At 43.7% G+C, this 17,224-nt stretch overlaps 1 protein-coding gene across 4 annotated transcripts in view; it reads left to right on the top strand.

The window, feature by feature from the left end:
- The window catches only part of cdc27 (cell division cycle 27), a 121,919-nt gene that overhangs the window by 88,511 nt on the left and 16,184 nt on the right, over positions 1 to 17,224 (top strand). For 2 of the 4 annotated variants that reach the window (XM_072249281.1, XM_072249284.1), the window contains exon 18: positions 516 to 696. In XM_072249281.1, coding sequence (XP_072105382.1) covers positions 516 to 696 — 181 coding nt within the window. The other 2 variants (XM_072249282.1, XM_072249283.1) reach the window with 2 other exon arrangements.

Genomic DNA, 17,224 nt, shown 5'->3' with positions numbered 1-17,224 from the left:
TCCTATCATGACAGCAACTTTGACACCCTGCAATATTGAGTTGCAGTCTTAGCTCTGTCACCCATGTCTCAGTAACTGCATAGGTTCTCTGCTTTCTTGCCAGTACTGGGCTACTTAGTAGTTCCTCATGTTGAATGGCTTGTTTGCTGGGTTGGAAGAAGTCTAAATAAGCTCAACTCTTCTCTCTCTCTTTCTCCCCCCCCCCCCCCCACATAACTGTGGATAATTGAAATCCATTGTTTTTAAATAAAAACAATGATTTAAAGTATTTGCATGAATTCTTTTCCTGATGCGGTATCGGTGTTGACCCCAGCAATGCGACTGATCTCTGCTGTCTATTATCTTAATTCAGATGGATTTTCTTTTTCATGGCTTTTTTCCCTTGCATTGTTATTGTTATCTCTGTTTAACATCACTAAGATGAAAGTGGACCATTGTTTCTTTTTACAAGAGTTTTGAATGATTGTAACATTTTTTTCTGATCTTGAAAGCAGAACTGTTATTTTTCTCCTCAGGTTTATAAGAAATTAGGGCAGACGCACTTGGCTCTGATGAATTTCTCCTGGGCCATGGACCTTGATCCAAAAGGAGCCAACAACCAGATCAAAGAGGCTATTGACAAACGTTACTTACCAGATGATGAGGAGCCTGTAACAAATGATGGGCAACATAGTGAGGGTTATCAGTATGACACAGGTTAGTATTGGTGACTGATTGCAATACTATGAAAGAGGTTTCACTGCAGACATTCTTGGGTTCCAGGCTAACAATACATTCTACAAGTCCATAATCATGGGCATATAAAATCTAAACTTTAAAAAAAACAGTAAAATTCTGCATTGCAGTATTGATTGTAGTCGCTACTGCAAAATGATTTGCTGTGTCCAGAAGGGCATGTGTCTAATCTTTTCTTTGGCTGCCTTAGTACAGAGATTGCAGTAGTAGACCATGCAACTTCTCTCCACTATTGCAAGCTTCAATTCTTAAGCTGACTACTTGATATTCTACTGTGGCTTAATGTTGTGATTCTTGTCAAACTGCTTTGGGTCTGTACAAGTTCCCTTTTAATCTGGAGAAGCTCAGTGCAGTTAAAGGAGAAGTTGTTCAATGTGAGAATGTTAATTTGGGTGACTGTGTGTGGGTGGAGGGGAACTGGGTGAGCCTCTTCCAAGAAAGAAGTGAAGGGCTCTCAGACCTGTGTGATATGGGATGTACTTGTAGAAGGAGTTTGCATCCATAGTAAAGATAAGCCAGTTGGGATGAGGCAATTTTTTAAAAACTTGAAGTGACAAACAGTATCCAAAGTGTAATGGATATAAATGGGAAGGGACCAGATCAGGGAAAAATGGAATCCGTGCAGGAGGAAATGAGATACATGGGGTAAGAATGTTCTCCTTTGTTACAGGGGAAGTAGAATTCCAAAGCTAAGAGGATGTGCTTCAATTACAAGAAGCATAGGTGAGATCACATCTAGAGTACTGTGTACATTGGTCTTATTTAAGGGTAGATGCTCATTCGGAGAAGGCCTACCAATACCTGAAGTGGGTGGGTTATCCACAAAGTGGTTTTGGAGAGGTTGTTTCATCTTGTAAGAGAATGTAAGGCATTGTAATTAGTTTGGCACAACATTGTGGGCTGAAGGGTCTGTTTACATGCTGTGTGTTTGTAAAGTGAGGGGTTTTCCATTTAACAGATAAAATTTTTTTTCTTTTTGAATTGAGAATCTTTGCAACAGTCTTCCTTGGGACAAAGAAAGCAGAGGCTTTTAATATTTTTAAGGTACAATTAGATGGATTCTTAAGCTGTGAAAAGTCACTGGGAATGGATGGGACTATGGATTTGAAGTTGCAGTCACATCAGCTGTGGTCTAACCAAATGGTGGAAAGTAGGGTACTGTCACCCGAAGCTTGGCCTCAAGATATTGTTATGTTTATATACCATGTAACATTGCTCGTTCAGGAACTTGAGAGTAGAGTGGACTATTTCATGAATGTTCATCTTTGCTTTGTTGCCTTTTCTGATCTGTTTAATGGAAAACATATTCAACGGCCAGAAAGGTGTCAGTTGGAAAGCCACAAGCTATCGTAAGTCAAGGGTACCATTTAAGTCTGCTTAAGTTCTAGATCCACTGAATTCAAAGGGGAGTAGTGACATTCATTGCTGCTTACACTTCAGAATTGGCTCCCTTGCATATAGTCTTGTGGACTCCTTTCGGTTAAACTACTAATGTACCAATGAACTTCAGAAATCTTCGGTGTGAAAATTAGCCAAATTAATGTAAAGTGGGTATATAGGCAAATGACATGAAATAAAAGATGAGTGGGAGAGTTTTGCTGTGTTGCAGATGAGCTGAACAACTGTCTTTCTGTGATTAGCATGATGTAACTAGTACAGAGACGTAACCTCATGCTGGGCATGAGTAGAAGCTAAATATTCTATGTTGTAGGATCTTTGGAAAGAACCAGGGAACAAGGAAGGGAAGCTGGAATAGCAACATGAAGCACCTCTTGAAGCATAGGATTAAAGAGTGAGCAGTGGAATTTTAATAAAGGTGAAAGAATATGTGAATGACCCAAGATGGCTGCATACCTGCTACCAAATAGGACAGGAGATTTGATGTTTAAGTTGTGGTGAGGGAAACCTGAGGCAATGCTCAATATCCTGACTGGTTAACTTCCAGAAAGACTGACCATGCCAGTAGCTAGCTGCTTCCAGCATCTTGGATCTTGGCCTCATGTTGGTGCAACATCACCTGTTTCCTTTATTGTGTTCCCCAAATCATGGGGATTATTCTTAAAGCAAAGAATTGCCTATTTAAGATAAATAAGCCGAAGATTGTTCTCCCTCTTGTTTGAGTGACTTTGGCTCTCCCTGAGAAAAGAGTTCCAGGGTCTTTGCATATTTTTAAGGCAGATATGGGAATGTGGACATGGACGACTCCTCCCAGCTCTCAATCCATGTTTGTTCATGTTTGCAGAGTTTCTAATTAACATAATAAAAACCAGCACTAATTGTGATGTTTTTACAGCTGGAACTGATGAGTCCCAGGAAAGCAGCATGACTGATGCTGATGACACCCAGTTACATGCGGCGGAAAGTGATGAGAGCTTCAATCTGTAAATGCTAACCCAACCAAAACATGGCTCCAGAGCAAGAGCTGCTACTCCCTGGCCATTCCCTTTCTTCTCTCTCACTAGGTTTGTACTTCTGCTTTGAGCATTTTGTCTGATGCAGTTTGCCAACATTATGAGCATAGGCTGGAGAGACCAGTCATTGGGTTACGAGGAAGCCCATAACCAACAACTTTTAATTTTCAGCCTCAACAATATTTGTGTTGAACAGGGGGCTTTGTTTTTAAATGTAATTGTTAAAAAAAATGATTTGAATGTGAACCTGCATAACTCCCCTCTCCCTCTGCTACTTCTGCTCATGCAAAACTTGACCTTCACAAAGATCACAATTATGCTGCTGTTTTTAACATCTTAAAAGGGGGTAAGGGGAGAGGGGGTGAAAGTCCAGCGGCTGGTGTTACCTCAGTGATTAACCAGCAGAAGGTACAGGTGGTCAAAATGGCAGCCATTTTTGAGCAGCACTTTGTTCGTAATGGCTAATGTACTGCCTTTGGTCATTTAGTTGCTGTGAATGGAGCTTTTCTCTCATCTCACCCATCTCCTGTCTTTATTTCACCATAGAGTGCAGTGCAGCCTTTTCTGCAAAATGCACATGCTGATTGCATACAATGGTGGTACCCTTTTATGGTCTTCCTGACACCAGGAGCCTTTGTGCAACCAGAAGTGTTAACGAATGGAAAATGCAACGTGTGTCTGTACGTGTGGATGTGTACGCGCATGGATGTGTGAAATCTGGTCTATTTTTTTAATTTCATTTTTCATTTAAAACTGTAACTTGCTGTCTTAAGTGGATGTTTTTCTGTTGCTTATCCCTTTTAATTTCAGATATTTGTACAGTCTTAGAAAAAGTCTTTTTGTTAATATATTTGCAACTCAGTTTAATGATGTGACAAAAAATTCCAAAATAAAATACTTTGAAAACCTTTTAGCAGCTGGATGTTGATCGTTGCTATCCACTCTTTAATGATTGGAAATCATAGAATTATTCCAACAGGTACCAATTAGCCCATCAAGTCTGCCATTATGTTGGTAATGTACAACATGTCAGTGTGAGGAACAAAGACTGCAACCCTGCAAGGATAAATTTCACATCAGTTAATGCATTTTCTTGTGATCAATACCCATGTTACAAAGGATGCATACATCACATGGATTTTTCCTCCTCTAAGTCATTCCTTCTATCTCATAATCACATTATTCTTTTAAGCTTGATTTATGGCCTCTATCAATGTCTGCTTGCACATGGGTGTAGTGTGTGGAGTCAATGTGTGTGCTGTTCCTTTATGCTTCCCAACTGTAAAACATAGACTATAAATCCTCAGCCTGGTTTTTTACACTGCTGTGAAGACACTTTGTGTTTGCTGCCATCTTCAGACTAGCATGCCTTCATTTCATACTTTGCTTTCTGCTTTGGCCAAGGCAACAAGAAGTTTGGGTTGCAAGGCCTCTGACATTAGTAGCTGTGCTTTTTGCTACCTTGGTCCAAGCATGAGAATTGCTCCTCAAACTCTTTATCTTTCTCTCCCTCAGCCCATGGATAGTCTTGACACCTGCCCTAAGAGGTGTGTTTCATGTCTTTTTGGGCCTTGGCATTAAATTCCTGTTAATTTGAATCCAAGAAGGTGAGCAGATGAGAACATTGAAACAGAGGGCTGCAGTAGTGCAGGGTTGCAGAGCCACTTCTGATTGGCTAATTATGAAGTATGTACATCAGCCAATAAAGGGCAGGTATTGAGAGTGGCCAGTGTTTCAGTGGTCAGTAGAGGCTTTGGCTCATCAAGCTTGGGTGAGAGGAGGCTAACCATATCCCTCCATTCTCTGCATATTCATGTGCCTATCTAAGAGCCCTTTAAACATCTTTATTGACCAGTTGTCTATCTATGCCTCTCAGGTATTTTAAATTTCTAACAGGTATCCCCCAGCCTCTGCTGCTCTGGAGAAAACAACCTCAGCCTGTCTCAACTCTCCCCATACATGTCATCTAATTCAAGCAGCATCTTGGTAAATTTCTTCTGAACCCTCCCCAGAGCCTCCTCACCCTTTAGTGGGGCAACCAGAATTGAATATAATGATGCAGACTGACCAAAGTTTTAAAGCTGCAGTGTAAAATCCTGGGGGGTGGGGTGCGGGGTGGTAGGGGGAGAGTGCTGGGTGCCCATTCAATCATCTGTGAACTTGCTAACGCATCCATCCACCTTTTCATCCAGGTCATTTATATAAATCACAGCAGCAGAGGCCTAGGACAGATGTCTGAGGAACACCACTCGTCTCAAACTTCAAGTCAGGATAAAACTCAACACCTAACAATAAGACCCTCTGTCTTCTATGGGCAATCCAATTTTGAAACCAAGTGGCCAAATCTCTCTGAATCTTCTAGATGAGCCTAAAGCCAAGCTGACTGTCCCAAAAACAAAGGCCTACTTTCCCTTCAAAATGCTCAAATTCTATCCTTTAGAATCCTCTCCAATAGCTTCCTTGCCACTAACATGAGACTCACCAGCCAATAATTTCCATGATGAATCCTGAATTTCCCTTCTTGGATAAAAGAACAACATTAGCTATCTGCCAATCCTCTAACTGGAGAGGACAAAAAATCTTGGTCAAAGCCCCAGCAATCTCATCTCTTGCTGCTTTCATTAACCTGGACTGTATTCCATCAGGCCCCTGGATCTTAGCCACCTATCTCTTTATTTCAAAGTATCCAAGCATATTAGCATCCACTACACTGATCTTGGTGTCCTCCATATCCTTCTCTTTTGTGATGCCAATGCAAAGTACTCATTTAAGACCCTGCATGCATCCTCTGCTTCCAAGCAGATGTTCACTCATTTATCCTTGAGTGGTCCAACCTTCCTATTTATCTTGATGTATGTATAGAATATCGTGGGCTTCTCTTTACTCCTGCTTGCCAAAGATTATTAATGGCCCCTCATGGCTTTTCTAATTCCTTTCTTCAGCTCCTTAAAAGTATTATTTGTTATTTTAGCGATTATAGTGCGCAATAGGCTCTTTGAGACACGTTGCCACAGCAACCTTTGACAAATCCAATTAACTGAAACCTAATCATGGGACAATTTACAATGACCATTTACCCTACCCAGTACGTCTTTGGACTGCAAGGAAACTGGAGGACCTGGGGAGGATGTACAGAGATTCCTTACAGAACGGCACTGGGGTTGAACTCTGGAATGCCACAAGCTGTAATAGTGTCGCACTAACCATATGCCACCGATATGCCCACATTTAGCTTTATTATTACTTTTTAAATAGTTATGGAAAGAGACAGAATTGGCCCACAGGTTCAAGTTCTAAATTGGAGTAGAATCTTTCAAAGGTTGATTGGAGTAGGTTGTTTGTGGGCAAAGAGATCTCTGGCAAGTGAGACTCTTTTAAGTGAGATAGCAAGAACATATTCCTGATGGTGTGAAGGGCAATGCTGGCAGGAGTAGGGAACCCTGGTTGAGAGAGATTAGAATACCGTGGGAGGCTAGAGAAGAAATTGCAGAAGCCCTAGCTTGACATGTGTACATCATCATTAGTGGTGGGTGAAGTGCTGGAAGACTGGAGAGTAGCTGATGTTGCCCTTAAGGGTTGTGAAGAAAAACTGGCAAGAAAAGACCAATTGCTAGAGAGGATTCAAAGTACGTATACGGTATACAATCCTGAGATTGTTCTTTTTGCAGGCAGGTACAAAACAAAGAACACCATGGAACACGTTTAAAGAAAGCATCAAGCACCCAATGCGCAAAAAAGAACAAATAGCGCAAATGGCAAAAAGCAAGCAAATTTCAAACATCTAAATATCAAACAGTCTAAGAGTGTTCAGTTTGGTTTAGTGATGTGTTGTTTGTTGGCTGCAGGCTGCAGAGCTAATCCGCGCCAAGGCGCCCCAATCAAATCGCGCAAACAGCAAAAAAAAATAGCAACCAGAAACACATGCAACATGAACCACGGAGTTTTCCAAAATGAGTCCAAAGCCATAGACACAGCATCAAATTGCAGAGTCCTCTGAAAAAGAGTCCCACAGCTACAAGCTCTGCCAGTCATTCCTTGCAGCATGAACCCGAGACTCCTGCGTCTTCCTCCAGCAGCAGCGAATGAGAGGGAAACCAGTCAAATGCAGGCAGATGGTGTGAACACACGCTCACCTTCCACTCTCATCCTCATCAATTTCAATCTTGCTCAATGCTTTAATCGGGAATGAGTAATGGAGCAGATCTTGAGTTCGTGTTCCACCATTAGGCTGCATACTCCGCTGTGAACCTTGCTGAACTTCCCCGGAGATGACAGATCGTCCAGCCAGCTCAAAAACACAACATCAAAATATAAACTACAAGCTCCAACTGCATGCAGTTCAGTAGAAGAAGCATATTTAAAAGTAGTAGTTGTTTCATGAAGTGTCTAGAGGATATCGCCGTTGGTCACTGGTGCCATCTGAATATGAAGGATAATATTTGCATGCATCTGAAAAGGCAAGGCTTGATTAGGGATGATCAGTGTGACTTTGTGCGTGGGAGATCAGGTCCAATGAACTTGATTTTAATCTTTTGATGAAATGGCTAAGAAGGTCGATGAGGGCAGGATGGTAGAAGTGATCTATGTGGACATCACTGAGGCCTGATTTGACTAAGTCACTGGACAAGCTAATGTATATGAAAGTCTTTACTCATCATGAGAAATAGACATTTTCTTGGAGGCCCCCATACTCAGTATATTAAGATTTTTGTACTCTTGAGGATAATCATAACAGTAGGAAATTCAATGCAATTTCAGAAGTTATAATGAAATTAGATACAATTTTGTTTACTTAAATATTCTGTCTGACATGATTCCATTGAAGTATGTATTTACAGTGGAAGTACATTATAAATGTTAAAGGCACCTCCTGAAGGTTCAAGCACCTTTGTGGACAGACTAGTTCACCCTGATGTTCGGGTACATGATTCCCTGAAAGTGGAGTCACAGGTAGATAAGGTGGTGTAGAAGACTTTTAGCATAATGAACTTCATCAGTCAGGATATAGAGTATAGAAGTTGGAAGGTTATGATGCCGCTGTGCAAGATTCAATTCATTTCATTGACCTTCATTTCAAGGTGAATAGAATATAAAAGCAAGGAGATAATGTTGAGGCTTTATAAGACATTTGTTAGGCCACACTTGGAATATTGACAAGATTTGGGCCCCATGTCTCAGAAAGGATGTGTTATTGGAGAAAGCCTAGAGGAGGTTCAAGAGGATGATTCCAGGAATGAAGGGGTTAACATGTGCAGAGCATTTGGCAGCTTTGAGCCTGTACTCACTGGAATTTAGAAGAATGCAGAAGATCTCATTGAAACCTATCGAATGTTAAAAGGACTAGATAAGGTGGATGTGGAGAGGATGTTTCCTATTGAGGGGGTGTCCAGAAGTAGAGGACATAGGTGACCCTTTAGAACAGAGGTAAGGAGGAATTTATTTTAGCAAGAGAGTAGTGAATCTGTGGAGTGCTCTGCCACAGATGACTCTGGAGGCCAAGACCATGTGTATGTTTAACGTAGAAGTTGATAGTTTTCTGATTGGTCAGGGCATCAAAGGATATGGCGAGAAGGTAAGTGTATGGGGTTGAGTGGGATCCAGGATCAGCCATGATGGAATGGTGGAGCAGACTCGATAGGCTGAATGGCCTAATTCTGCTCCATGTCTTATGCTGGTGAGGCTACACTTTGAGTTTTGATCACTGGGCTATAGGAAAGATGTTATTAAACTGAAAGAGTGCAGAAAAGTTTTAAAAGGATGTTGCCAGTACTAGAGACACTAGGAGGGGTTAGACAGGCTAGGACTTGTTTTCCTTGAAACACAAAAGACTGAGGGGTGATCTTATCAAAGTGTATAAAATTATGGGGGCATTAGATCAGCCTTTTTTCCCCAAAGTTGGGGAATTCAGAACTAGAAGGTATAGGCATAAGATAAAATGGGAAAGATTTAATAGGAACTTGAGTGACAACTTCTTTATACAGAGGTTGGTATGTACATGGGATGAGCTGCCAGAGGAAGAGGATGAGGCAGGTACAATATCAACTCTCAAAAGGCAATTGGACAGGTGTACAGATTGGAAAGGTTTAGAAGGATGTGGGTCAAATGTACAAAATACTAGCTTGGATGGACATCTTGGTCTGTATAAACCAGTTGGGCTAAAGTAGCAGTTTCTATGCTGTAGTCAATATGCCTTCAGATATATTCAAGGTCAACTCCTAAGTTCTTGTTGATGTACCAAGCAAACAGCAGATGGCAGTGTAAGTCCAGTATTTTGATCTTGTGTTCTTCAATATTTATTGCAGTTGTTTCTGTTCTGCATTACAAAGGTTGAAATCTGAAATGAGTTGTTGTATATGAGCAATATGCCATTTCTCCAAAGTTAAATAAGGTCAGAGGAGCAGCACAGAGTAATGTATTCTCTACCCTAAGTAGTTATGGAGTTGATTTCCAAATGTTAAAGGAACTGGAAAAGCAATGCTTGGGGGACTGATGCAAGGCTGGAGGAGAACCATATTATCTAAAGGGAAATGCTGGGTGACAAAGTACTGTCAGAGAGGCAGCACAGGGAACAGTATTGTACCAGAGGAAAGCACTGAGTGAATACTGGTCTAGGGTATGGGCATCTTTACAGCACTGTACTGTTGGGTGGTGCTGTCCTTCTTGTGACCTCAAACTGTAGCTTTCCACTACCATCTTGCCACTTTTTGTAAGAGCAACACTTTTTCCTCTAAAACAGAAATGGGACTTAAACCATTGAGCCTTCTGCTGTCTGCTATCAATACCTAAACATCCACAGGCAAATCTCCTTATTTCAGTCCAATTGGCCTTCCCTTTATTTTGAGACTGATCCATCAGTCTTAATTCCTTAACCAAAACAATAATCTCCCAACATTTGCTGAAGCTGAGTAAATATTTGCTATCTTTCAATTGGGTCACCTTCCATTTTCTTAACTTTCAGCAAACTTGGACCCTCCAACATCCTAGCAACCAAACTGGTGAATCTCCATTTTGCTTCATAGAAACATAGAAAATAGGTGCAGGAGTAGGCCATTCGGCCCTTCGAGCCTGCACCGCCATTTATTATGATCATGGCTGATCATCCAACTCAAAACCCCGCACCAGCCTTCCCTCCATACCCCCTGATCCCCGTAGCCACAAGGGCCATATCTAACTCCCTCTTAAATATAGCCAATGAACTGGCCTCAACTGTTTCCTGTGGCAGAGAATTCCACAGATTCACCACTCTTTGTGTGAAGAAATTTTTCCTAATCTCGGTCCTAAAAGGCTTCCCCTTTATCCTCAAACTGTGACCCCTCGTTCTGGACTTCCCCAACATTGGGAACAATCTTCCTGCATCTAGCCTGTCCAATCCCTTTAGGATTTTATACGTTTCAATCAGATCCCCCCTCAATCTTCTAAATTCCAACGAGTACAAGCCCAGTTCATCCAGTCTTTCTTCATATGAAAGTCCTGCCATCCCAGGAATCAATCTGGTGAACCTTCTTTGTACTCCCTCTATGGCAAGGATGTCTTTCCTCAGATTAGGGGACCAAAACTGCACACAATACTCCAGGTGTGGTCTCACCAAGGCCTTGTACAACTGCAGTAGTACCTCCCTGCTCCTGTACTCGAATCCTCTCGCTATAAGTGCCAGCATACCATTTGCCTTTTTCACCACCTGCTGTACCTGCATGCCCACTTTCAATGACTGGTGTATAATGACACCCAGGTCTCGTTGCACCTCCCCTTTTCCTAATTGGCCACCATTCAGATAATCTGTTTTCCTATTTTTGCCACCAAAGTGGATAACTTCACATTTATCCACATTAAATTGCATCTGCCATGAATTTACCCACTCACCCAACCTATCCAAGTCACCCTGCATCCTCTTAGCATCCTCCTCACAGCTAACACTGCCACCCAGCTTCGTGTCATCCGCAAACTTGGAGATGCTGCATTTAATTCCCTCATCCAAGTCATTAATATATATTATAAACAACTGGGGTCCCAGCACTGAGCCTTGCGGTACCCCACTAGTCACCGCTCAATGCAGTAAACCTTTTGAGATCCTCCATAATGTGTAAGATGACTAAAATTCTTCCATTCAAATTATCTGCTACTCTTGTGTGCCGTCTCTCTGAGTTCCAAAGGACACCCAAGTCTTTTTGAACATCAGTGTTCTCCAGTCACAGTTGAAATGATAGAAACATAGAAAACTTACAGCACAGTACAGGCCCACAATGCTATGCCAAGCATGTACTTTAGAAATTACCTCAGGTTACCCATGGCTCTCTATTTTTCTAAGCTCCATGTACATATCCAGGAGCCTCTTAAAACCAACCTTATAGTTCCCACACCCCGCACTTCCCGTTTCTACCTCCTACCCAAGATCCACAAACCTGCCTGTCCTGGCAGACCTATTGTCTTAACTTGCTCCTGCCCCACTGAACTCATTTCTGCATACCTCGACACGGTTTTATCCCCCCCTTGTTCAATCCTTTCCTACCTATGTTCGTGACACTTTCTCACTCTCTTAAACTTTTCGATGATTTTAAGTTCCCTGGCCCCCACCGCTTTATTTTCACCATGGATGTCCAGTCCCTATGTACTTCCATCCCCCATCAGGAAGGTCTCAAAGCTCTCCGCTTCTTTTTGGATTCCAGACCTAACCAGTTCCCCTCCACCACCACTCTGCTTCGTCTAGTGGAATTAGTCCTTACTCTTAATAATTTCTCCTTTGGCTCCTCCCACTTCCTCCAAACTAAAGGTGTAGCCATAGGCACCCGTATGGGTCCTAGCTATGCCTGCCTTTTTGTTGGCTTTGTGGAACAATCTATGTTCCAAACCTATTCTGGTATCTGTCCCCCACTTTTCCTTCGCTACATCGACTGCATTGGTGCTGCTTCCTGCATACCTGCTGAGCTCGTTGACTTCATTAACTTTGCCTCCAACTTTCACCCTGCCCTCAAGTTTACCTGGTCCATTTCCGACACCTCCCTCCGCTTTCTAGATCTTTCTGTCTCTATCTCTGGAGACAGTTTATCTACTGATTTCTACTATAAGCCTACTGACTCTCACAGCTACCTGGGCTATTTCTCTTCTCACCCTGTCTCTTGCAAAAATGCCATTCCCTTCTCTCAATTCCTCCGTCGCCGCTGCATCTGCTTTCAGGATGAGGCTTTTCATTCCAGGACGAGGGAGATGTCTTCCTTTTTTAAAGAAAGGGGCTTCCCTTCCTCCACTATCAACTCTGCTCTTAAACGCATCTCCCCCATTTCACGTACATCTGCTCTCACTCCATCCTCCCGCCACCCCACTAGGAATAGGGTTCCTCTGGTCCTCACCTACCACCCCACCAGTCTCCGAGTCCAACATATAACTCTCCGTAACTTCCGCCATCTCCAACGGGATCCCACCACTAAGCACATCTCTCTCTTCCCCCCCCCCCCCCCCGCTTTCCACAGGGATCGCTCCCTACGCGACTCCCTTGTCCATTCGTCCCCCCCATCCCTCCCCACCGATCTCCCTCCTGGCATTTATCCTTGTAAGCGGAACAAGTGCTGCACATGCCTTTACACTTCCTCCCTCACTACCATTCAGGGCCCCAGACAATCCTTCCAGGTGAGGCAACACTTCACCTGTGAGTCAGCTGGGGTGATATACTGCGTCCGGTGCTCCCGATGTGGCCTACTATACATTGGCGAGACCCGACGCAGACTGGGAGATTGTTTTGCTGAACACCTACGCTCTGTCCGCCAGAGAAAGCAGGATCTCCCAGTGGCCACACATTTTAATTCCACGTCCCATTCACATTCTGATATGTCTATCCATGGCCTCCTCTACTGTAAAGATGAAGCCACACTCAGGTTGGAGGAACAACACCTTATATTCCGTCTGGGTAGCCTCCAACCTGATGGCATGAACATTGACTTCTCAAACTTCCGCTAATGCCCCACCTCCCCCTCGAACCCCATCCATTATTTATTTATTTATTTATACACATTCCTTTTGCTCTCTTTCCTTTTTCTCCCTCTGTCCTTCTGATTATACCTCTTGCCCATCCTCTGGACTCTTCTCTCTTCCCCCCCCACCCCCCACCCCCCCTTTTCTCCTTAGGCCTCCTGTCCCATGATCCTCTCATAACCCTTTTGCCAATCAACTGTCCAGCTCTTGGCTCCATCCCTCCCCCTTCTGTCTTCTCCTATCATTTCAGATCTCCCCCTCCCCCTCCCACTTTCAAATCTCTTACGAGCTCTTCTTTCAGTTAGTCCTGACGAAGGGTCTCAGCCTGAAACGTTGACTGTACCTCTTCCTAGAGATGCTTACTGGCCTGCTGCGTTCACCAGCAACTTTGATGTGTGTCTCTTAGAAGACCCTATTGTATCCACCTCCACCACCGTTGCTGGCAGCCCATTCCATACACTCGCCACTATCTGCGTCAATAAAAAGAAGACTTACCCCTGACATCCCTTCTATACCTACTTCTAACCACCTTAAAACTGTGCCCTCTTGTGTTAGGCATTTCAGTCTGGGGGGGGGAAAAGCCTCTGACTATCCACACGATCAATGCCTCTCAATGTCTTATACACCTCTACCTGGTCATCTCTCATCCTCCATCTCTCCAAGGAAAAAAGGCCGAATTCACTCAACCTATTCTCATCAGGCATGCTCCCCAATCCAGGCAACATCCTTGTAAATCTCCTCTGCACCCTTTCTATAGTTTACACATCTTTCCTGTAGTGAGGTGACCAGAAATGAGCACAGTACTCCAAGTGGGGTCTGACCAGGGTCCTATATAGCTGCAACATTACCTCTCAGCTCTTGAATTCAGTCCCACGGTTGGTGAAAGCAAATGCACCATATGCCACCTTACCACACAGTCAATCTGCGCAGCAGCTTTGGGTGTCCTATGGACTCGGACCCCAAGATCCCTCTGATCCTCCACACTGCCAAGAGTCTTGCCATTAATACTATATCCTGCCATCATATTTGACCTACCAAAATGAACCACCTCTCACTTATCTGGGTTGACTCCATCTGCCACTTCTCAGCCCAGTTTTGCATCCTGTCAGTGTCCCACTGTAACCTCCAACAACCCTCCACACTATCCACAGCACCCCCAACCTTTGTGGCATCAGCAAATTTACTAACCCATCCCTCTACTTCCTCATCCAGGTCATTTTATAAAAATTACGAAGAGCAGGGGTCCCAGAACAGATCCCTGAGGCACACCACTGGTCACTGACCTCCATGCAGAATATGACCCGTCTACAACCACTCTTTGCCTTCTGTGGGCAAGCCAATTCTGGATCCAAAAAGGAAGGTCCACTTGGATCTGATGCCTCATTACTTTCTCAATAAGCCTTCCATGGGGTACCTTGTCAAATGCCTTGCTGAAATCCATATATGCTACATCTACTGCTCTACCATCATCAATGTGTTTAGTCACATCCTCAAAAAAAAAAGTCAGTTGTAAGGCATGACCTGCCTTTGACAAAGCCATGCTGACTATTCCTAATAATATTATGCATCCCCAAATGTCCATAAATCCTGCCTCTTAGGGTCTTCTCCATCAACTTACCAACCACTGAAGTAAGACTCACTGGTCTATAATTTCCTGGGCTATCTCTACTCCCTTACTTGAATAAGGGAACAACATCTGCAACCCTCCAATCCTCGCCATTGATGATGCAAAGATCATTGCCAGAGGCTCAGCAATCTCCTCCCTCGCTTCCCACAGTAGCCTGGGGTATATGCCATCCGGTCACAGTGACTTATCCAACTTGATGCTTTTCAAAAGATCCAGCATATCCTCCTCCTCAATGTATATATGCTCAGGCTTTTCAGTCCGCTGTAAGTCATCCCTACAATCGCCAAGGTCCTTTTCCGTAGTGAATACTGAAGCAGAGTATTCATTAAGTACCTCTGCTATTTCCTCCATTCCATGCACACTTTTCCATGATACACTTGATTGATCCTATTCTCTCACATCTTAACCTCTTGCTCTTCACATACTTGTAGAATGCCTTGGGGTTTTCCTTAATCCTGCTCACCAAGACCTTCTCATGGCCCCTTCTGGCTCTCCTAATTTCATTCTTAAACTCCTTCCTGCTAGCCTTATAATTTTCTAGATCTCTATCATTACCTAGTTTTTTTTAACCTTTCGTAAGCTTTTCTTCTTGACTAGATTTACAACAGCCTTTGTACACCATGGTTCCTGTACCCTGCCATCCTTTCCGTCTCAGTGGAATGCACCTATGCAGAACGCCACGCAAATATCCCCTGAACGTTTGCTACATTTCTGCCATACATTTCCCTGAGAACATCTCCCAATTTATACTTCCAAGTTCCTGCTTGATGGCTTCATATTCCCTTTACTCCAATTAAATGCTTTCCTAACTTGTCTGTTCCTATCCCTCTCCAATGTTATGGTAAAGGAGATAGAATTGTGATCACTATCTCCAAAATGCTCTCCCACTAAGAGACCTGACACCTGACCAGGTTCATTTCCTAATCCCAGACCAAGTACTGCCTCGCCTCTTGTAGGCTTATCTACATAATGTGTCAGGAAACCTTCCTGAACACACCTAACAAATTCTACCCCATCTAAACCCCTTGCTCTAGGGAGATGTTAATCAGTATTGGGGAAATTAAAATCTGCCATCATAACAACCCTGTTATTGCATTGTTCCAGAATCTGTCTCCCTATCTGCTCCTCGATGTCCCTGTTACTGTTGGGTGGTGTGTGTATATATAATGCTCAGGAGAGTTATTGACCCCTTGCTGTTCCTAACTTTCACCCACAGAGACTCAGTAGACAAACCCTCCATGACTTTCCTCCTTTTCTGCAGCCGTGACACTATCTCTGATCAGCAGTGCCACACCCCCACCTCTTTTGCCTCCCTTCCCTGTCCTTTCTGAAACATTTTAAAGCCTGGCACTCTTAAGTAGCCATTCCTGCCCCTGAGCCACCCAAGTCTCTGTAATGGCCACAACATCATAGCTCCAAGTACTGGTCCAGGCTCTCAGTTCATCCACTTTGTTCATGATACTCCTTGCATTAAAATAGACATCTCAAACCATCAGTCTGAGTGTATCCCTTCTCTATCACCTCTCTATCTCATGCTGCCTACAGGCTTTTTCTACTTTCCCACCCCCCAGCAATTCTAATTTAAACTCTCCCCAATAGCCTTAGCAAACCTCCTTGCCAGGAATTAGTCCCGCTCGGATTCAAATGCAACCCATCCTTTTTGTACAAGTCACATCTGCCCCATAAGAGGTCCCAATGATCCAGAAATCAGAATCCCTGCCCCCTGCTCCAATCCCTCAGCTACACATTTGTCCTCCACCTCACTCTATTCCTATGCTCACTGTCACGTGGCACAGGCAGTAATCCTGAGATTACTACCCTTGTGGTCCTGCTTCTCAGCTTCCTTCCTAACGCCCTGTAGTCTGCTTTCAGGACCTCCTCCCTTTTCCTACCTATGTCATTGGTACCAATGTGGACCATGACCTCTGGCTGTTCACCTTCATACTTCAGGATATCGTGGACGTGATCAGAAACATCCCAGACCCTGGCACCTGGGAGGCAAAAGTCCCCTATCACTGCAGCCATCCTCTTCCTTTCCCTACCTTTCTGAGCCACAGGGCCAGACTCTGTGCCAGAGGTGTGGCCACTATTGCTTCGCCCAACAGTACTCAAGCAGGAGTATTTATTGTCAAGGGGTACATCCACCGGGGTGCTCTCTTGCCTCTGACTCCTGCCCTTCCCTCTCCTGACTGCTACCCACTTAGCTGTCTCCTGAGGCCCCAGTGTGACTACCTGCCTGTAGCTCCTATCTATCACCTCCTCACTCTCCCTGCCCAGACGAAGGTCATCAAGCTGCATCTCCAGTTCCCTAACACGGTCCCTAAGGAGCTGCAACTCAACGCACCTGTGGGAGGCTGGGAGTCTACTGGACTTCCCACATCTGACACCCAGTTCAGTGATGTGCATTTATGAAGTGATAACTCATTTTTTTTCCACCTTGTACACAATCCGCCATATTGTTGTCACTCATTTGTCTATATTCCCTGAA

The sequence above is a fragment of the Mobula birostris genome, chromosome X, assembly GCF_030028105.1.
Source record: "Mobula birostris isolate sMobBir1 chromosome X, sMobBir1.hap1, whole genome shotgun sequence".
Classification (NCBI taxonomy): domain Eukaryota; kingdom Metazoa; phylum Chordata; class Chondrichthyes; order Myliobatiformes; family Myliobatidae; genus Mobula; species Mobula birostris.
This window is presented reverse-complemented; position numbering and strand designations above follow the sequence as displayed.